The sequence below is a fragment of the Astatotilapia calliptera genome, chromosome 22, assembly GCF_964374335.1.
Source record: "Astatotilapia calliptera chromosome 22, fAstCal68.1, whole genome shotgun sequence".
Lineage (NCBI taxonomy): Eukaryota > Metazoa > Chordata > Actinopteri > Cichliformes > Cichlidae > Astatotilapia > Astatotilapia calliptera.
In genome coordinates this window covers 10,414,298-10,436,740 of record NC_137442.1, presented here as the reverse complement: position 1 = coordinate 10,436,740, position 22,443 = coordinate 10,414,298, and the positions used below count along the sequence as shown (strand labels likewise).

Below are 22,443 nucleotides of genomic sequence, written 5' to 3'. Positions count from 1 at the left end.
GGACAGAAGATGCCGCCACAACTGTCTGCCTGTGGTGAGCATGCAGACACAGTGTGGTTTTTCTCCAGGGCTGACCAACTTAGCAACTGCTAGAATAAAAAGACTTTTGTCTTTGGTGGGTGTTATAAAATAAGCATACACCACATATGTTTTATTTAGGGGAGACATAGTGGCTGTAAGTGCATCTAATAAAATCACCCATAAGGGACCAGTTAGAGGAATACTGCAGAGCAAAACTCATAGCTGAGCAGCAATCTCAAGGCCTCTGTGACAGCAGCACTTTGGGAAAATCTTTTAGACGTAACCTGAAGTAATAACAGAAATGAAATCTCTGAACCCAGCCCTGCATCAAAGTTGAAAACCATCCAAACAGAGTGTCAGCTCCATTCCTTTTGCTGTTCTGTCTCTAAAAATGCAGCTGAGTGTCCCCAAAAACTCAATAAGAAACTGTCAGCTTGGCTTTTCATTTATTTTCCCACCATTTGATGCACCGCACAGTGTTTCTCCTAACCTCAAAATATGAGTTAAGATGTAGAAGGGGGTAAAAATGTTTGACTTTTGGCTGAAACTGCCCGATCTTTGTTTTGTTCCTGCTTGTTTTCTCACAAAAGAGGTTTCAGAACATTTTCTCTTCATTCCACTGAAGTCCTGTTTTTTCCTGTGAATCGACTTCTCTGTGCACCTACAAGACAATATGAAAAATTATGTATGTGGCTCCATCGTGTTGTAACAACTGAAAACAATCAGAGAATGGAGAGAGCAGAGAATGTGTTCGTAAAAAAACTACTGGTCTCAAAACATAATGTGAAGCTTGAAAGGTAGTCCAGAAAGAATGCCCCCCTATGGAGCTGTTGTCCAAAATTGTAACTTTCATGGAATAGAAAAAAATTTTTCATTATGTTTTAAATAGGAGTCCAGACAATAGATCAGATTTCATTTTATAAAAATGGAAACTTCACAAGCTGTTTTCCATCATTTCAGTTTTCCACTTGCAGTTTTCCTTTTCTTATAGTGATCCCAAGCAACATGATTCAAAGACCCAACTCTAGTGCAACAGAGCCTGCCACCTCCTGAATTGGATAAGCATAAGAAAATAATAGGATGGATGAAAGGTGTGTGGATGCTACGATTCCTTCTTTGGGAACCAAGGATGTCTGTACCAAATTTCATTACATTCCATCCAATAATTATTCACACATTTAATCCCAAATAAGTATTAAAACCGCTCAACAACCATTGTTTCAAACCTGGAGGCTTAAAGTTTACAGGCTTTCTGTCTACTAAATGTTAGATATAGAGGATATGTCAAAACATAAAAATATGTTTCCATGAGGTACTCTCTGTCTCACCACAGCCACTTCAGTTCACCAACTTGAGAAGTTATTTAGATTTAACAACTTTTATAACAGATGTCCTTTCAGAAAGGCAATAGTTTGACACTAAATCTAAGCCATCCCAGTGAAAGACTTTTGCCTATACTGCCTCTGCCATAGACTGTACATGAAAGACAGACCTAGAAACCTTAGTCTCACCTATTGATTAATGAAGCATCGCTCTGAGCATTTCAGTCTCTGCCATGTTGGACAAACAACAATCTGACTGAGATGCCAAGAGATACTGTTGACTCTAAGGTAAGGCATCAATTTATCAATCACAAGGGAGAGTCGTCCTAAAGCAAACCCTGCTTTTTTCTTATTATTTACAGTAATGAGGGCCATATTTAACAAAAATTAAGTAGTGAGACCATAAAACTGCTTTCTTCTTGTTTCTAGAGGAGACAGGCCCCCTGCTGGTCACTATAAAAAATGCAGGTTTAAGACACTTCCACGTTTGCATTTGTTCCCACCTGGAAGCTACATCATTTATTTACAGTCTATGGTCTCTGCTGACAGTACACGTCATCACTATCCTGTGATGTGACCTTTATTTGTTGTTAACATTATGTGCTGTTCTGAGCCGAGTGGCTGAAGCTGTATGTATCCAGTTTGATTAATATTTGTCTAACAGCATTGTTTTGCACTAACATATAAGATCAAACTCATCAGTCTCCTCACTCATCATCTGTTAGTGCAACCTGTTCTCCCAAACAATATATATGAGTCATACTAACTGATAAAAGAAGCATTCAAACACAGCCTGTGACAAGGTGAACAGTAAGGCATCTGAACTTAATGTAGGATTTTCTGTTGGAGGACAGAAACGGACCCTTTGTCTCCTCCCCAGTCTCCTAATAAATTGGTTTTAGTCTGTTTTGGAGCAAATTATCCTTCCCTCTCCCCCTAATTTTCCAATTTGCTGTGTCATTTATACCTAATTGAGGACCGCACTGGGCTGCATTACTCTCACAAATTGGGTGATATAGTTTATTGAAGGTCTGCTTTATACAGAGGGGCTGGTAAACCAAACATCAATTGTAGACCATACAGAAGATGGGGATTTTTCCTGCAGGCTGGGGAGCATTGCAAAGAGGCTTTAATTATTTCTCAAAGGCAATCCTGGCCATTGCTCCACCACTCATTTTATGGTCACTTTCTTTTTCTTTCTTTGATGGAGGTAATGAATGGGGTGAAAATTCACTTCATTTCATCCCTGCTCTGTCGCCCTTCCTGGTATTTGCATCTCATATTCTTCTAACCAAATAAGAAAAGCTTGTTTTCAACCTGCTCAGGCCAGGTCCAGCATAGGAATGAACGAAAGAATAAAGCACAGGTTAGTGCCTCCTCCATTAGCGTGTGACTCCTCCTAATAAGGAGGTGTAGGTTTGTGCCCTTGACTGTCAAACTATTTACTGGAAGAAATTCCCAACAAAGTTTTGTATTTATTTGCAATACAGAAACACAATTTATTGGTACACTAAAGTGAAAATGTAGGAACATAATAAACAAAAATGTGGTTATTAGTTAAATTCATGTGATGATAAAGGAAATACTTCAACAGTTTAAGATCCTTTTTTTTTTCACTTTTAAAGATGTCACAGAAAGAAAAAAAGGAGTTAACAGCAGTTAAATACATATTGTATCTCCTGCAGGTTTTCCAATCAAGCCTAGTTGACTCAAGTCAAGTACAACATCCACACAGAAAACTGTAATGGTTTTGAATAGCTAATCAGCTAGCATCATGTCTTATTCTTCAACTGACATCTCAGCCTCTTTCGGTACTAACCAAATATTCAGCTGCTGACTTTCTATACATAAAGCACCACGAGACGTGTGAACTATTCAGAGTGCACGGCTTGACAAATGACAGTTTGACTGCTCTTATCTCTTACACAAAGTGTCTACATAAACACGTCTCCAGTGTAGACTTTACTCTTCAGCTGACAGTTCAACCTCCTTCTGAGCTTCGACATTACCTGGCACTTTAGCTGTTTACACTTAGGCGTTTGTTTTTTTTAACTCCAGTTGTTACAAAGTGACAGCTCCACTTCCCACAGCACTTAAACTGAAATCTGACAGACTTTATGTTATTGCACTTCTGCTCATTAGCAGTTCTGATAGTGTAAAGGCATTCACTTCTTGAGAGTCTCTGAGTGCGTCCGTGTTTTAGAAGGGCAAACTGCAATCCTGGAGGCATCTTCTGTAGCAGGAGCTATACCACAAAGGCCGTTTTGTGATTTTTGTCTGTATGCTGGTTGCTAGAGTGGTGCTCCTTCCAGCTGCTTTCAACTCACATTTGAAGTTCAAGATGGTTTTTCCCCTTTGTTCAGTTTTCATACTTTAAGTGAAAATATCGGATATTTCACTTGCTTTTATGGCGTAGACAGTGATTGCTATTATATGACTTCAACAAACATGTTAACTGAAGACCTTCAAGTTCCTGGGTACAACCATCTCCCAGGACCTGAAGTGGGAGACCAACATCAACTCCATCCTCAAAAAGACCCAGCAGAGGATGTACTTCCTGAGACAACTGGGGAAGTACAGTCTTCCACAGGAGCTGCTGATCCAGTTCTACACTGCGGTCATTGAGTCTGTCCTGTGCTCCTCCATCACAGTCTGGTATGGAGCAGCCACTAAACAGGACAGGAGCAGACTGCAGCGGACTGTACGGGCAGCAGAAAGGATCATCGGCACCCCCCTGCCCTCCATCCAGGATCTGTACCTCTCAAGAACCAGGAAACGGGCAGGGAAAATCATCGCAGACCCCTCACACCCTGCACACAGACTTTTTGATCTGCTGCCCTCTGACAGACGGTACAGAAGCCTGCAGACCAGGACCACCCGACACAGGAACAGTTTCTTTCCCCTCGCCATCTCCCTTCTTAACAGTTGACCTGTCACACTGCTCCCACTGCCAGACTGCAACTGCACCTTATGTACATTTTGTAGTATTCATTCCACCTCATTCATTTCTGTATTTTATGTATATACGTTTAGATTCGTTATTTATAGTTGGTTTACATAGCTTTGTGTATGTATGTGTAATGTGTATATATAGACACTTGTGTGTGTGTGTGTGTGTGTGTGTGTGTGTGTGTGTGTGTGTGTGTGTGTGTGTGTGTGTGTGTGTGTGTGTGTGTGTGTGTGTGTGTGAGATTTACATTGCTGTGCTTGAGAGCCACCATCTACCGGAACCAAATTCCCTGTATGTGTCTGCACATATACTTGGCCAATAAACACGATTCTGATTCTGATTCTGAACTGCTTACAGAGCTGCTCTACTGTGACATAAAATTATGGTGAAAACCGCTCCTACAGGACCTCAAAGTGAAATTTCACATGGTTCCAGAGGCCACGGTTCAATTGTTTTGATCTGTTTTCAGCTCTAATACTTGAAATCATTGCCAGGGATTCAACGACTGCCCTTCTGACATTTTACATATAAATACAAGCTGTCCTGTGGCTTTGCTGACTGTCCCAACTGATCTATTACAAAAAAAGATGCAGGTCACGCTCTCACCTTTTCAAATATGGACATTTGTAATGAACCCATTGGCACCATTTAAGTGTCATTTTTCAAAAGCATGATTATCACCCTAATACATGATCTTTTGCTCAATGTTACTAACTAGTTTTATGTCTAAACCTAACCAACTAGGAAATGTGAAATTAAAAAGTGACTGAAAACAAAGCTTGAAAAGTGCAAAATAAAGCTTGATCAAATTACAATCTCTTACAAACTTGTGGTTTAATTTATTGGCACCCCAACAATCTTTAAATGCCACTCTTTAACCTCCTGCGGGTTACAGGTGAGAACCTTGTTTTGTACTGAAGAAAACAGTCACAGCAGCAGTCACCTCAAGGCACTTTATATTCTAAGGCAAAGACCTACAATAACGCAAAGAAAACCCAACAATCATATGAGCAACTTTGGGCAAGCAGTTGGCAGAAAAGCTCCCTTTTAATAGAGAGAAACACTCAGTACATCATGGGAATCCCCTATCAGCCCAGACCTATTGCAACCACAAGATTTATTTAACAAAAAGGAAAGTTTTAAGCCTAATCTTAAAGTAGAGAAAGTGTCCGTGTCTCAGTTGCAAACTGGGAGCTGATTCCGCAGACGAAGGGCCTGAAAACTGAAGGCTCGGCCTCCCATTCTACTTTTAAATTCCCTATGAAAAACTACATGTGGTTTTCCTGGTCAAAAACAAATCATTTGATAAAATGAAAAAGAAAACAATGAAGGAAAAATGTGATATTCTGATTGCGTAGAGTTGGGGTTAGAGTTGGAGCTGGCACTGATGAGTTAAATAGCACAGTCACTGTCCAATAATGCCACTACTAGTGTGCCAGGAAATCCATGCCAAAGCACACCTCTGCAATACCAGAACAGCAGTATCTGACACTCTAGCACGAGAAAGCACTTGACAACTATACAGGTAAAAATGTTTTCTATCTCTAAATGGCAGAATGGGTTTAATACTTAGGTCTTGTTTTTGTATTTAGTGCAAATAGATATCTGAATTTCAAAGCCATCTCAAGCAAAAGTTTGTCTCTGTGCAATCAGCAAACAGCATTAACTTCCCACCTCTCCTCAGGGTATCCTGTTATTTTCTTTCCACAGGAATTTTTTCCTTTTTTTTTTGGCAGCAGATGTTCCTCTCCACCCTGCCCATCGTTGCGGGTGCCTGAGTGACGGAGAGGCCGCCCATCAAAATGCCATCAGGACCCTGCTGGCCACCAGATGAACGCATGCCCAGAATGCATCATGTGGGGGCTGTTAAGTCCCATTTACCTCTTCCTCCCGTCTGCCACTTCCCTTTACCATCAGCTTGTGTCCTCGTAACTCTCCATCACCGAAGCAGACATAACAAAGCATTCAGCGACACTTTTTCTGGTTTGTGCTGACAAACCAACTTAACAAAAGATGAGTCTCGACCCCTGGCTGGCTCAGTATAAAAGACCGCGGCAGACGGAGGTGTGGGCATGTGAATAAATCGATTAGCAGAGCGCTTGACGGATGGGATTTACAGGAGGTCTCGACGCACCAGAGAATTAATTTTGCTGGGAGAACATGGTTCTGCCAGGTTCATTCGTCTTGGCGGGGAGTTTGGCAGTTTCCCCAGGTCTGGGGGCTCAATTAACGAACGGCTGCAGCGGTTTGGGGAGGAAACAGCTTTGTTGAGGAATATGCCACATCCATGTGTCAGGCACATTTTAACGATAACGGATTTTGGGAATGCAAAATGAGAAAGGGAAAGGGGAGGTTAGGTGGGTGAGGTTAAGCTTTCAATGCTGGATTGGTGGGGGATGGGGTTTTAAGAGGAACTACAGGACAAAGAGAGAGGTAAAAACATCTTGTGGAACATTAAGCCAGCACGATGTGTATGTGTTATTAAACAGCTGGCTAATTTACACAGCATTACACCATGGACCCAACAAATACACTGTACTGCAAAAAGCACTTGCTTGTCTGCCTTCACATTGCCTTCAGTGGCATCCCATTCTTAGTCCATAGGGTTTAATGCGATGTCAGCCCACCGTTTGCAGCTATAGCAGGTTCAACTCTCTGGGATGGCTTTCCCTGAGGTTTAGGAGTGTGTTTATGGAAATTTTAGGAGCATATTTGTGAGGTCAGACACTGATGATGACAGTGATGAAAGCCTGGCTTGCAGTCACAGCTCTAATTCATCCCAAAAGATGTTCTATCAGGTTGAGGTCAGGACTCTGTGCAGATCAGTCAAGTTCTTCCACACCAGACTCACTTATCCATGTCTTTATGGGCCTTGCTTTGTGCACTGGTGAGAAGGAGCCATCCCCAAACTGTTCTCACAAAGTTGGGAACATCAAATTGTCCAGTCTCTTGTTATGCTGAAGCATTAAGAATTCCTTTCACTGGAACTAAGAGGCCAACTCATGAAAAACAACCCCATGCTATATAAATTAGCGACCTGTGTGTACTATGCGCCTCAACATCTGCTGACCCCGCTTTTACGTGGCCTACCACGTTGTGGTTGACTTGCTGTCATTACCAATTGTTTCCACTTTATTATAATACCACTAGCAGCTGACTGTGGAATATTCAGCAGTGAGGAAATTTCAGGAATGGACTTGTTGCACAGGTGGTGTCTCATAAAAGGACAACTCTGGAATTTAGTGAGCTCCTGAGAGCAACCCATTCTTTCACAAATGTTTGTAGAAGCAGCACGCTTCTGTACTTGATTTTATGCACCTGTGACCATGGAAGTGATTGAAACACCTAAATTCAGTGATTTGGATGGGTGAGTGAATACTTCTAGCAGTATAGCATATAAGGCCAATATTCATTTTACTTTTGATGCTGCCTCCACCACCTCTACACTCATAAAGTATGTCAGTCGCAGAGTAGTTCACTGTAAAGCATCCAGTGTTTTCTCCTCCTTTTGCTGTAAATGGAACCATAATGAGAAGATGGAAATGCAGATTTAAGCAACTTAAAACAAAAGATGGGGTTTTTTTTATCTTCTGTATACAGTCAGTTATTTATGCAGTAATATAAAATATTAAAAATTATTAAAATTATAAATATTACAATTAAATTACAATTTTAATATAAATTATAATTATGAATATTAAAATTATTTGAAGCTTTGTCTTTCAAAAAAGAAAAAGATTTTCCATATGAAATTTGCACAAATGTTACTTTAACAGGATGTGGTCTGTTCATTTCAAGATGAGTATTTTCAGTGCATGGGCTCTGCAGAGTAGCTTTGGATGATTAAAAGGTCAAAATAATCTTCATTTACTGGGCCTTCAGTTAATCTATTGTCTAAAACAATCGGTTTTAGCACCTCTGCCTTCAGCCAACTTTCTTCTGACTGGAGGAGTTAATTGAAAAGGCCTCTGTGGTGACCAGATTGGGAATATCTGCTGTCTTTGACATCATACAGACATCCAAAATCAAGCTTCTAAAGCAGCCTCAGATAGCCTGAAAGAAGGGATTCTTTTTATTATTTGAAGATGCGCTTGAACATGTATATGCATCCACCATTGTTAAAGTATAAGTAAATATATATATGTATATATGACAGAAACTAAGGATAAATATGATGGGCCTGCTTTAAATTCTTAAGTACCTTTCTTTGGAAGTAAAAGGCAGGTAAATCTAGACTTCCACAGACTGAGCATTAATGCAGAGTTGCTTGTTATGTTGAAGCATCTTTGCACTCACTCTTCCCTTCCCACTATCTCAGGTTCCAATCCCTCAACCTGAACATTTCAGTGGATGATTTATGTAGTAGTGTTGCTCTGTGACCTCAAAATCCGCCCCATCCATACCGCACCTGTCACTGCGCCACAGCCTGCATGCTTACTGAAAAGCAAGCCATCCATGCAAAATGGCAATTTTCTACTCACCTAGAGAATAAAAAAAGGATCCAATCCATTCAGAGGCAAAACAAGGAAAATTCTATGATATATAGAGCAGGTGCGCGAGGCCTTGGCCCACTGCTAACGAGGGAGCTGAACTGCATGCACCGTTGACCACAACATCTGTCGTTTTCACTGATGCAGAGTTTGGTTTTACCTTTGCAGCACAGTTTGCACGGCAAGAGACAGGAGATGATAAAGTACATAAGATGGATACAGATGGAAGAGACCCGGCCCGATTTCAGTTGGGGGGCACAAAGTTCCCATGCTGTGCCTTGGTAGCATATGATGCATGAGAATCCACCACGAGCAGCAAAGAGTTATGCTTGTCTACCTGGGCCCAAGGTGAGGCCCGGCCTGACCCAGTTCACCATCCCAGGTGGAAACCCTAATGAGCTCATCAGGCCTAACGAAGCTTAACAAGCTTCTAATTGGCAGCGTTATGATGTCCCCGAAGGTCAGAGTGCAGGTTCCTGTGCCAAGAGCAGGAAAGGCTTTCACTTCCTGCCAAGAGCAATCACGTGACTGACTAATATCCCTTTGTGTAAACAAAGTCGGGAAAGGGCAAGAGGAACTTCTTACATAAGCAAAAAGAGTGCGGTAGCTTACAGATAAAAAGTTGTGGTGAGGTTTGAAAACAACGCTGCAGCCTCACAACTGGAAAACAAAGATGTAAAATAAATATCACCAGTATAAATCATGCTTGACAGTGTAATCTAATACAAGAGAGAATACAGACACCTATAACTGTACAGATTATAAAATAAAAATCAACAAACATATAAAAATTTGCTACCAGTAAATAACAAGCAGTTAAAAAAGTTTGATCAGATACAGAAATCTTTTTTTTCCTTTAACAATAAAAAAAAAAAAAAAAAAGAGCAGAGGCTGTTCAGGTGCCTGACAAATATTTCTGTGGTGAAATGCTGCCACCTACTGGTCACTATGCACAGATACAACTTTAAAAAAATCTGTCCACTGAAAGAAAGAAAAAACGAATTTCCACATTATGGCATAATTAAGATAAAAATCAAACATGCCATCTGCTATATTTAAGAATACAAAACCCCAATAAACCAGAAAATAGCCACATCACACAGTTATGAAGACAGAGTGCACGATGTACACGACGTATACATTTTAACTATTGATGTAACTACAAGGTTAGTGATAGAAACATGGAGGGGGTTTATTGCAGCAATGACAAACCACACAAATAATATCAGAAAATGTATTTAAAAAAAAAAAAAAAAAAGAATAAAGAGAAAGTTGTATCTGATAAGCACATACTGCATGTTTCTGTTGGATATTATCATGCAAGTCCTATTAAGATCCATTAAATCCAGACTGGCCAGGAATAAAAGACTGGAATAGCACTAAAATCTATCCAATTTCCCCTGCAACAAAAAAGCATCTGAAACTACATAAAATTAAATTTTTTTAAGTAAAGAGATAATTTAGGAGAATGTAAATACAATGAAATGAACAGTTTAACTCCTAGATTAATTCCAGTGAATGTGAAGGATCTCAAGAAAACAGTGTCCAGCGCAACAAATATTAACCTTACACTGTATCCTAAAGTATTAGTTAAAGTATAAACTGTATAAAGGCAAAAAAAAGAAGAAGAAAAAAAACATGCCACATTGTAGAATGATGAAAGCTTTATAATAGAGATAAAACTTGTTTTTTAAAAAAAAAAAAAGTATAGTACACGTCCGTGCAGACTGTTTGGTCACTCTGATGTCCCACACAATGTTGTGAGTCGATTCTGTTGGGAAAAATAAAAAGAAATGATGAGAATCAAAGCATATGCAAATATTTCACATCAAAATTTGGCTAAAGCTGCAACAAAACAGTGATGAAAAGCTGATGAAACTGCAAGTAACGCTGTCCTGCTGGAATTTTTACCTGCAGCTGCCGAATGCTCCTCATGGCGGTTTCGTCCAGCAGTGACAGATCTACTGAGTCCATCTGACTGGCCAGCAGGTGAATGCTCTGGATCAATATGTTAAGGACACTTGTGTTAGTGATTTCGTTTTTGAGAATTAGCCTTCTAATCAAGAGTTTTGTTAGACAATTAATTACTCAAAAGCCATGAAGTCATCAAATGTAACTAAACAGTCATCAACATAAACACAGTATAAAATCAACATGAAAGCAGAAGACTTGAAGGCCGATTTAATGCATCTTTAAGCTCATTTTCAATAAATCATATATAACAAAGTATTCAATGTTTTATCTTCCTGAAAATAGACATCTAAATTTCTTCAGTAAATATCGTTTCCTCTGCTGCCTTGTTAAAATCATTTCTTAAACAACTGACTGATCAATAGTACCTGAAGCTCTGAGCCTGACTAAATGTGCACTCACCTCTCCATTCCCAACGGGAACATTGATGACAATATCCTCATTTCCTGCTGCAATGGGAGAGCCGTTGACTGAAATGCTATAGACCCTCTCCTTGTGGCGGGGAACTCTCACTGCGGGGGTCTTGGGAAGCCTGAGGTGTAGTGAGTAATATGAAGCCTTCTTTGTAGGAAATGTCAACATTACAGAGTAAATAGCAGGGGCTGCCAGATTACAGCAAGTCTCCAGTCCCCACACACTTTCTAACACTCAAAGACACTAGATCCACTTACAGCTCTATGAGAGCAGAGATTTTGCTTTAACGAGAAGCCTGAGCTTTAATACAATACTTTGAGCATTTATTTGTCTGTTTGCCCATGTTTTCACAGAATCACTATCTATTCAGCATGAACTGTAAATGAATTTGTGCTAGTAAAAATATCTCAGTACTATGTCTCAGTAATAAATCACTGAATATAAAGACATAACAATGCAGAAGTCTTCAGTGAGCTGCACTGAATAACCACATTCAGCACAGGTGTAGATGTCAACCTGCGAGGACGACTGGTGCACTGCTAATGTTATTCACACACAGCAAACTAACCTGACCAGTATGTGAGTCTAGTATCTTATGCACAATATAAATCTGACCCGTCTTCATCTGTGCTCAATTTTGAACCCTTTTTTTAACTGTTTTATAAATACGTTTTCTCCCCTCTCAATCAACTAGAACACTAATTGCCATTGACACAAACACCATCTTTAGAGTGACACAGTATAATTCTAAGGTGTACCTTGGGTCAAAGCGGGGGGTAATAAGAGGAGTGGGTCCCATCATCACAGAAGAATCCAGCAAGCTTCTGGCAGGAGTAATCAGGGGGTTCCTGTTTGATCTGAATCCAAACAATGACAATGTGTTAGCATCACATTTGTTAGCCACCAAACTTGCTTCCAAAAGTTTTTAGCACGGGAGGAAAGAAGAAGAAAAGAAAGAAAGAAAAAGAACAATACAAAAAGTAAAAGAGCTTACCGTCTGATGGTGGAGCTCTGCTTGCTGATCGACAGTGCCTTTGCCCTCTTTGTTTTAGTCGGGGGCTTTCTGGTAGTTCTCCCCTAAATTATAAACAAGCATTTAAAACACCACAAAAGAAGCAAACAGAGGATCCTGCATAACAACAGCTGTATGTAGTTGCTCTCATGTATGACTGTATGAAAAGCAGTCATTACCTTTTTTGTTGTGCTTGGGACGTTTTCATCCTCAGAGCTCAATGTAGCCCCACCTTTCATCTTTAATGCTGTGGATTGGACAAAACAAATTGCATTGGCTAAAGGGAAATGGTTTTCTTGTTTCAAGGGAAATGTATAAACTACTTTTAACTCACTTTTCTCAATTGTTTTTAGAAGAGATGTATGATCCTTAGCCACAACACTTTCCACGAGTGCAGCTTCCTCTTTTCTCTATAAAAGCAAATATAACTGAGTGTTTATGCAGAACAGAGCATCCTTGCACAAGCATGAAACTTATATATACTTAACGTATATTAAGTATAATTTGAGAAGGCTAATCAACTGACCTTTGCATTATCGAGTTCTGGTGTTTGTGGTTTCTCAGACTCTGCAGAGATGTAAATATTCTTTATTTAATGCTGTTTAAAAATGAAATTCATCCAAGATCAAATGCACAGATTTTTGAAAATGTACCATTAGCTTTTTTAAAAATAGGAAGCAGAATGCTGTAAAAGTCTCTGTGGCTCAAGAGCATTTCTTCTTTATAGATTTGGGATTTGTTAGTCAATAATCTATGTATACTTACTCCAATGCTCCAACCAGTTCATTTGTCTGACAGCCTTGGGGAGCTTAATTATTGCCATGTTGTAGCTGTTGTCAACATCTTTCAACAGCTGGTTTATCTTCTCTTTCACCTGTCCAACTCTAGTCTTCACTGCAGAAACACAAATGTTGAGTTCCGCTTCAGTTATACATTGTCACTTCAGCTTAAGTTATACAGTGTCAGGGTGGGGTGGATGGATGTTAGCATCAGTGGTGATTTGTAGCAGTAGGTTAGCAGCAAGAGTGAAGGCAAGATTTCCATTGGTAGTGACCAGAAAGGACAGATTAGAAATTAGTACATGTGAAGGATGGTTGAAGTTGAGTGGTTTGGAGACAAAGTTAGAGAGGCAGGGCTCAGATGTCATAAACATGTGCAAAGGGGGGACAGTGGAAATACTGGACAAATTATGTTGAATATTGAGCTCCAAAGCTGGAGGAAAAGTAGAAAAGGTTCATGGATGCAGTGAAGGAGGACGCTCCGAGGGTTGGTAAGACAGAGGAGGATGCTAAGGATATAGTGAGCTGGAAGAAAATGTTCTCCTGTGGCGACTCCTAAAGTGAGCAACCGAAAAAAGAACAGGGAGTATTTCTGTAGCATTTCTATGGTGAGTTAAAAAAATAGTAATAATAATCACCCTCGCTGTCAAAATCCTCCATAAAAGCTTCCAGTTTTGCCGTCTTGGGGTTATTCTTGCGTTTGGTGGTCCTTTTCCTGGGAGCCATTTCTGACGGACACGGAGTATATTAGTAATTACAATATACCCTAGTACAGTACAGTGTAGTGCAGTATAGTGTGGTATATTAACACCCCATAGACACCATGAAATGTTAACATTGTGGCCTTAATCGGGAACAAAAGAATGCAAAAACAAAAAATCAGCCTACATGCGACTAACTGTTGGTGAAGCTAACGTTAGCAAGTAGCTTTAGCTGAGTTAACGCTTATTTTCTGACCTTATTTTCGACAGCTGTGTTTACATCTACCAATATGTGTTATGGTCTTTTAAATAACTGTCCCGAGATGTATTTACATAAATTTTTTAAAGTATATATCATTACCTAAATGTGTTTTTCCTGTTCGTCCTCGAGACTCGCCTTCCTTCCTTCACAAAGCCGTTTTCAAATCTTCGCGCGGGGAGGGGCCAACACACCAGATCAGCCAATTAGGACGCGCATGTGCCATGCGTCGCAACAACTTTGTTTTCAGCCTATCGTAGCGCCAAACGTCAGTGTTTACATCAAGAGAACGGAAGTGGTTCAGGCAACATGGTAGAAATGTGATGTTCTGTAGCTGCGGGAAGAATCATTTAAAAGTCATTTTTCATAAAGTCGCCTTCATGGAAAATAAGACATAAAGCTGACTTAATGTATTTCGTGTTTTTCCCTTTGAACACCTAAGTACTGAAATCGTTTGCTGAAATGTCCACGCTTGCGGTAGCTACGCTTCATCAGGCTCTGAGGAAAAGCTTCGCGACACTTGAAAGCAACCAAAAAGTATGGAAGAGTGTTTTAGCCGAGTGCAGCCCTCTGATGGTGTCTCTCGGGAATTTGGCGGAGCAGTCGAGAGCACTGTCCAACGTGCAGATCTCCAACACACCGCTCAGAGGTTTTCCTGACCTGGAGGAGAGACTCCGCTTTAAGCTCCTTGAAGCAACGGATATAGTGCTGGGAAAACTCAACGAGAAGATGTGAGTAAATCGGCTATTATATCTGATGAGGATGCTGCGTTATTGGTATTCACATCCAACTATGTATGTTTGATCGGACAGGAGTACAGCTACATCCTTTTTAGTAATAAAGATCAGTTTATTTTTTTAGTAAGTAAATGGATCTTTGGAGAAGAACCTTATTAGTACCAGTTTGCAGAAGCTGCTCAGAGTATGCTTAAAGTATATATTATACTATAATTTTTATCTCACCCTCCCTTCTTTCCTTTCCTCTTTCTTTCAGGTCTTCCCTCCAGTCTGCGAGGGATGCTATCAGTAACCAGGTTGCTTCAATCCTTCATCTGTACGAGCAGAACGCACACAGTTTAGATCTGCTTGCAGTAACTGAGGGATCAACCACCACCCCGTCGGTTGCTGACATGCTCGAGTGGCTTCAGGATGCTGAGCGTCACTATCGGCAACAGTATCCTTTTCTCTCTTCAGTTTTGGATGTTTATGTTATATACTGGTATTTTTTTCCCCTCAACTCTTGTGTTCAGATTCCTGAGGAGGAAAACTCTGCTTCAAACACTGAGAGCAGATGACCTCTCTCTTCTGGAATCTGCTCCCCAAAGGTGGAACTCATTGGAGTCTCCCAGTGCTGAGGACCACATCACAGGTAAAATGTATATGACTAGTATGTCTGTGAAGGTTCTCAGTTATCCACTTCATTGTAGTCTAAGTAGCTTGGAAAGAAAAGCGTCTGGACTTCTTTAAGTTGCTATGCCCCTCTTTGGGGGGATACTCCCACTGGGTTTAAATCTGGGACTCTCCACCATTTGACCCTTAGAACTGAAGAAGCTTCTCGGATGAGAGGTGAAACGTCTTCAAGCAACTTAACTTTTCTTTCTAAGCTCCTTAGATTATATGACCTGTACTTCACTATACCATTCAGTTCACATCTGTAATTAATGCTGTATAATGGACTAGTTCTTTCAACATAGAAAGAAGCTGAAGATGTTTATAAATGTACTTAAATCCAGAACAACACAAGTACTGACAGACTGTCGTCTAGCATATATCTAAAGTCATGTAAAGATTTGAAAACAATAGATTAGAAAACAACTGTAAAAACATAATTCGGGAAATATTATATCACGGCTTTAAACTTAAACTTTTTTCCCGTTACACTACAGGGCGTCTTTAAATATTCTTTTTCTGTCACGTATAATCAATCATAAAGGGACCTACCTTTATGGCCAGTATTCATAACACTTTTAAAATTCAGCTCAAGTAGCAAAATTTAACTTGATATAATTTCACTTTTAATAATTGAGTACACATTGGCCAGAGACCAGTGCTCTGATGGATCTAGAAGTGACTGTTATTTATTAAACGAATTATCTTTCTCTCTTTTCTTTTCAGATACACTTTGCAAAGTGTCTTTCTTTGTGGAGTCGCAGTGAAGATTGTTAAGGACTTACCTAATCGTGAATATAACTGCATTTTAATGAAGACAATGAGAAGAAAGAGATCCACAAGAATGACTGAATCTAACTCCACATTGACTTGAACTGATGCACACAAACGTCGCTTGGAGGACAATGGTGCAGTGAAAGCTCCTGGTTCAAACCTCCTGGTTAACTGTTGGTTTTTGTGTGGAGCTTGCATGTTATTCCTGAGCCTGCAGGGGTTCCATTGGCTTCTTCCCACAGTCCAAAAACACAAACTTGTATGTAAATTGGATGCCTGGATGTGAAAGTATAAATAGTTCTGTCTTCCCTGATGAACTGTTAAGCCCAGATAGGATCAGCAATTAAAAATGGATGAGTGGACTTAAACTGCTTCTAGATCTATTTTGAAGGGAAACCAGGGTGGCCTAAAAACTACAAATAAGTATTTACAAATAATGGGGCCAATGTAAAATATTGATTTATCTTGAATTCAGTTTGGATGGATTGAAATGTTTAATCCAGTACGTATGAGAATTTTGAGCACAAGTGAAATTAAATGTATTGATTGAACAGAAATTCTTGGTGTGTGTGTGTGCTGTTTTATTAGCTACAAAACTAGCAGTGTAAAAGAGACTCAAGAGCAGAATAATATCAAGTATAACAAAATGTACAGTGGGGCAAAAAAGTATTTAGTCAGCCACCGATTGTGCAAGTTCCCCCACTTAAAATGATGACAGAGGTCAGTAATTTGCACCAGAGGTACACTTCAACTGTGAGAGACAGAATGTGAAAAAAAATCCATGAATTCACATGGTAGGATTTGTAAAGAATTTATTCGTAAATTAGGGTGGAAAATAAGTATTTGGTCACCACAAACAAGGAAAATCTCTGGCTCTCACAGACCTGTAATGTCTTCTGTAAGAAGCTTTTCTGTCCCCCACTCGTTACCTGTATGAATGGCACCTGTTTGAACTCATCATCTGTATAAAAGACACCTGTCCACAGCCTCAAACAGTCAGACTCCAAACTCCGCCATGGCCAAGACCAAAGAGCTTTCGAAGGACACCAGGAAAAGTATTGTAGACCTGCACCAGACTGGGAAGAGTGAATCTACAATAGGCAAGCAGCTTGGTGTGAAAAAATCAACTGGGAGCAATCATCAGAAAATGGAAGACATACAAGACCACTGATAATCTCCCTCGATCTGGGGCTCCACGCAAGATCTCATCCCGTGGGGTCAAATCTAACTAAATTAAACCATATCCCACTTTTAAAGAAGGTAGAAGATGATCTGGCTAGATGGAAATGTCTACCCATATCACTCATGGGAAGGGTTGCCGCTATAAAAATGATGGTCTTACCAAAAATAAATTATTTATTCTCAATGATCCCAACTAAACCGCCACAAGATTGGTTCAGATCTCTAGATTCATGTATGTCCAAATTCCTTTGGAAAAATAAACCCCCACGTATAAGCTTAAAAACACTACAAAAGACCAAGGATAAAGGAGGACTAGAACTGCCTAACTTTCAGCACTACTTCTTAGCCAACAGGCTTCAGTTTATCTCAGGATGGCTAAAACATACCCTCTTAGATGAACCTTGGCTAGATGTAGAACAAGCACTTTGCAATAATCTAGAGATCTCAGACCTACCATTTATCAGCTCAAACATCCAACGACATGAATGCTTTAAAAGCATCAACATCAGCTCTTCTCTGACAGCATGGTGGGAGTTTCTAAAATTGACGGCGTCTTCATTAATCCCATGCAAACGTACACCTATCTGGAACAACCCTGACATATTACAAAACAATAATATGATAAACTTTTCAGATTGGAGTGGTAAAGGAATCAAATATTTAGAACATATACTAGAAGGAACAGAATTTATTTCATTTGACGGACTAGTTACACAATATGGGATCAACAAGAAAAGATTTTTAGAATATCAACAAATTAAATCCATAGTAAAAAAGAAATTTAAACCAGGTCAAGTTGAACTACAAACCCCACCAAGTGTGGTTCAATTTCTTACTCTTAAAACCCCCAAATTACTATCCAAAATATACAGAATGCTTTCTAAAACAGATGAATCAATATCACTTCCTATTGCAAAATGGGAAGCGGATTTATCAGTTAACTTAGACCTAAACTTCTGGTCTCAGATTTGCTTAAAAACCTTTCATCTAATTAGAAATCCCAGTCTTCAATTAATTCAATACAAAATATTACATAGAGTGCACTATACAGGTCATCGGATGTTCAAGATGGGCTTTACGTCTACCAACAACTGCTCACACTGCCAAACCAATTCACCGGACAATTATATCCACGCTCTTTGGTTCTGTCCACCAGTTCAGAAGTTTTGGCGCGAGATATGTGAAGACTTATCAAAGTGTCTGAAATGTAACATTCCAACTTCCCCCTTAGTGTGTTTGTTGGGCAGCTTAGATAATGTCACTTCAGAAAAGAATATCGCCCATATGGTTTTCACTGCCCTATGCATAGCCAAGAAAACAGTCCTCATGAACTGGAAAAATAAAAATAATCTTAATTCTAACCAATATAGAAATTATCTATTAGATTACATTAGTCTTGATACAGCCTCTGCCACCACATCAGATCAATTGCTCTGGGCTCCTTTGATCAGCTCCATCACCTAGTGGGGGTGGGGGGTCATAGTTTGGTCCCGCCTTCACTGTTGTGATTGGTGTGGGGGTAGGGACAGGCTTAGGGCGTCGGGGGGTTCCCCGGAGGCATCTTCCTTGGGGGGCTCAACCCGGGGTAGCGGTCATGTCCAGTTAGGGGCTCTGTTGGCTCTCAGGTGACTGTTTCCTCGCGGCTGCGTGCAGCGGGGCTAGGGGAGGGTCTGTGCTGACGGACGTGGGTTACTGACCTGGTAGCCTGGCTGCCCCTGGGTGGGTCCGGGATGGGCGTGAGGTTCTGGGCTGGGGCCCCGGGCCGGGCCTCGGGGGCTTGGGTCCTGGTTGGTGTGTTGCCGGGGTTGTGGGCGGGTGGGTGCATGGGGGCCCACCCCTGGAGCAGGGTGCCGCCGGTGCATCGAGCCACCTGGGGGGCTCTTCAACTGGTGGGGGAGATTGTCACATCTTGCAGGAGCTTTCCTCTCCTCGGGAGCTCTCTCTGCAGGAGGGGGAGATACAGGAGAGGTGGAGGAAGATCTCAGCCTGGGTGTTTATTGTCTTATGTAGTCTGGAAGATGAGTGGATGGTGGGGTGGGTGCAGTTTTCTCTGTGGTGGGGTTGGGTGGACTGTCCCGGGCTCTGTGGGGCCGGGAGGCGCTGCTGCACTGGGCCTGGGCCCCCTTTCCCTGGCGGGTCGCGGAGTATGGGGGTGCCTACTGGGGTCAGCGGGGGAGCTGGCCCCAGGGAGGGGTCACTTGCCCCTCCCTTCCTTCCCTCCCCATCTCCAGCTGCCTCCCTCTTCCCGCTCCACCACAACCACCCACACATGCAGGACCTTGGAGTAGGGGTATGTCACCAGGGTGCAGAGGAGGCTACCCCCCCCCCCCCCCCCCCCCCCCCGTCCCCTTCTGGCTGCCTCTGCCTCAATTTTATCCCACAACTTAGACATTCACATTACTCACACTCTCATTACACATACATATAGGATCTTGGGGGTGGGCACGATACACGGAATCCAAAGTACCATCAGGGTGTACACCCCACCCCTGGCGTCGTTGCCCACCTCTCAAGGTTAAATACACGTAGACATTGAGGGCTAGCAGGAGGGACCATGCGCTTACCTGCTGCTCTCTGGCAGGTAGCTCCATGCCCTCCTGGGTTTTAAATGCACCTTAGAACACACATGCATCAACACTACAATAAGCGGGTGGAGGGAGGTTTGGAGTCTTCTCTCACCCCCGTTCTCTGCGACCTGCTGGAGCAGGGGGGCTAGGAGGAGGAGTTGGCCGTCCGACTGCGGTCTGGAGTGTGGGGCCTCCCTGCTGCTGCGGAGTCGGGGTGATCTGCCTCCCCCCACCGCAGGGAAAAGGGTAACACCACCTGGGTCTGGGTGCAGTTCCCCCTCCAGGGGTAAGGGTACCTAGACCCGGTTTGTAGAGTACGCTTGGGGAGTGTGATCGTGTGTACAGCGTCTCTTTATGTCTGTCTCCACGTTGGTTGAGTGTGGAGTAAGTGCATATGAGAGCATGAGGGTGGGAATGGATGTTTGTAAATGTGCGTGCCTGTATTTCTGTGTCTATATGTCAGGTTGGGTGTCAGGCGCCACCTCTCTGGGGACATCTCAGGCCCTCCAAGGTTTGGAGGCCTATCTCCCCCTACCACCACTTCCCCTGCCAGTGGCGGACTCCCTCAGGTGTCGGTGCGTTGGTGGTTCTTTGTGTCCGGGGATGGGCGTCCAGGTACACACCGGCTCACTCCTTGGCGGCCGCTTATCGGGGCCTGGAGCCTGGGGCTCGCTCGGGCCACTTCAGAGGTGGGGTGCCCCCGGCCTCTCGGCCTGGGGCTCGGTCACTCAGGCACGGCTGGCTGCCGGCGGAGCTCACGGGCGCGTCACTGCAACTCCCCCTGGCTTCTGCTCCGCGGCTGCTGAGTGAGCCCTCATCTGGGACTCTCCTCAGCTCTTTCTGGGACAGTGGCGCGGCTGCCCCTCTGTTGGTCTTCCTTGGTCTCTTGTGTTCTGGGGGCCTCTGGATGTCTGGAGTTTTGATCTCCTCCATACCTGCTTCACGCCCTGGAGGACGGGGCTGTGGCCCCCCCACACCCTCTAGCAGATCATTACATGAAGGAACCTTTTAAAAAAACAAGCGCGTCCATGCTCACAGGTGTACACACGGGTGATCACACCCACAAACTACACCCTTTTTGGCTCCTACCTCAAAGCACACTGTGTTCTGTTGATCTTATGTGCTGCACAATAATGTTTAATATTTAGTATTTACTGTCATATTCCCATATATCATTGTGATGCTGTTTATTCTATTACTCTTGTTCTCTTCTGCTTGTTTTCTTTTTTCTTTCTCAGCAGGTGATCCAGGTGATTGATATATGCATTTTTTTTCTTTTTTTTTTCTGCTCATTCTGTTGGTTTTTGTCTTTTGCCCTTCTCCCCCGTCCCTCTTCTCAGCTGTTTCTCTTTCCCTCTTTCTTTCTCCCCTTCTTTCCCCCAGTGAAGTCTGTCCCGTATTCAGTAAGTGAAAATAAAATAAACAATAAAAGGTGAATCAAATGGACCATTACGGCAAGGCTGGGATGGTCAATTTGGTAAAGTAAATCCGTTGGGCATCTTTCTTTGCCTTTAGACAACAATTCTGATGGCAAAAGAGCCAAACGGGACAGGCAAAAAAAAAAAAGAAAAAAAAAGAGAGAAGTAAAAAAGCGCAGACAGCATAGGATCAGTGAAACCATCATATTGTTACACATATATAAGTTAGGTCCTGTGATGAAGTCTGTTTAAAATCTTAATGATGATGGGTGTTAGAGTGAGCGAACCCTGGATAATCCTCCTTTTTGTTTGGAAAGATGACCAAAATTTACTAAAATAACTTCATGTTATTTGACATGAAACTCATGACTAAACCAGTAAAGTCATCTGGAGCATAATTACTGAGGTCAGAAAGCAAAATAAATTATAAAACCAGACGTCTTTTGGCAACCACAGGAGTCGCCTCCTGCAGGCCACCCCGTTTTGGCTTCAGTTTTCAGACCCAGAGACTATGGCCATCTTTTTTACAGTGTATGTAAAGAACAGAGTGAAAAAAATGTTTAGAAAATGGTAGTGAGAGCAGGCAAAGTACATGGGTAACAGTGCTGATGAAAAGGGAGGAGGTGGAACCAATGGCTGCTCTGTTAAAGATAATAAATTTGCACTGAGAGTGACAAAGACTGACAGGATTAGGAATGAGTACATCAGAGAGAAAGCTCAGAGATGGACAATATGCCCCAAACCTAGCTTCAGGTGAAACATTACCTTAAAAGGGACAGCAAACCTCCCTAGACCTCTGATCTCTGAGTAGTATAATTCATTTTGATGTTATTAGGTTACTAAGTTGATACTTTGTTAACTCAGTAGACATTTTTTTGTAACTTAATAAATAGGGTGTTACAAGTTCACAGAAAGCTTTATTTATTGTAGAACATAGCTTGTGTACTGCTAAGTTAAAATGGGAGAAGTGTATCATTTATCAAACCTTTTTAACAAGACTGTTTTAGGGATTTATAATCAAGTATATGTGTTGTTCTTATTAGGATTTCGCCTACTTCAGTATCAGTTTAAATGTATTACTAAGACATACACAGAAAGAGAGAAAAAAAAGAGAAGAAAAGAAAGAAAAAGGAAAAAAAGAAAAAAGAAAAAGAAAAGAAAAAAATGTACAGGTATGTATTTTCTGCATCACCAA

General features: G+C 41.6%; 2 protein-coding genes across 3 annotated transcripts; one reads left to right on the top strand and one right to left on the bottom strand.

The window, feature by feature from the left end:
* Positions 1–9,483: 9,483 nt before the first annotated feature.
* cdca8 (cell division cycle associated 8) lies at positions 9,484–14,158 on the bottom strand. 2 transcript variants are annotated; one of them, XM_026157006.2, is made up of 11 exons: positions 14,022–14,158; positions 13,598–13,687; positions 12,946–13,074; positions 12,707–12,747; positions 12,515–12,590; positions 12,360–12,427; positions 12,163–12,245; positions 11,927–12,025; positions 11,157–11,286; positions 10,695–10,781; positions 9,484–10,554 (listed from the first exon to the last, which is right to left on the bottom strand). In XM_026157006.2, the coding sequence occupies exons 2-11, from the start codon at positions 13,683–13,685 to the stop codon at positions 10,519–10,521; spliced, it is 837 nt and encodes a 278-aa protein (XP_026012791.1). In that variant the 5' UTR covers positions 13,686–13,687; positions 14,022–14,158; the 3' UTR covers positions 9,484–10,518. The 2 variants fall into 2 exon arrangements, with proteins under 2 accessions (XP_026012791.1, XP_080152013.1); XM_080295887.1 differs by lacking the exons at positions 12,515–12,590; positions 12,707–12,747.
* A 25-nt stretch (positions 14,159–14,183) lies between these two features.
* airim (AFG2 interacting ribosome maturation factor) lies at positions 14,184–16,638 on the top strand. The gene is made up of 4 exons (XM_026157007.2): positions 14,184–14,650; positions 14,913–15,092; positions 15,169–15,287; positions 16,034–16,638. The coding sequence occupies exons 1-4, from the start codon at positions 14,382–14,384 to the stop codon at positions 16,072–16,074; spliced, it is 609 nt and encodes a 202-aa protein (XP_026012792.1). The 5' UTR covers positions 14,184–14,381; the 3' UTR covers positions 16,075–16,638.
* The last annotated feature ends 5,805 nt before the right edge of the window (positions 16,639–22,443 follow it).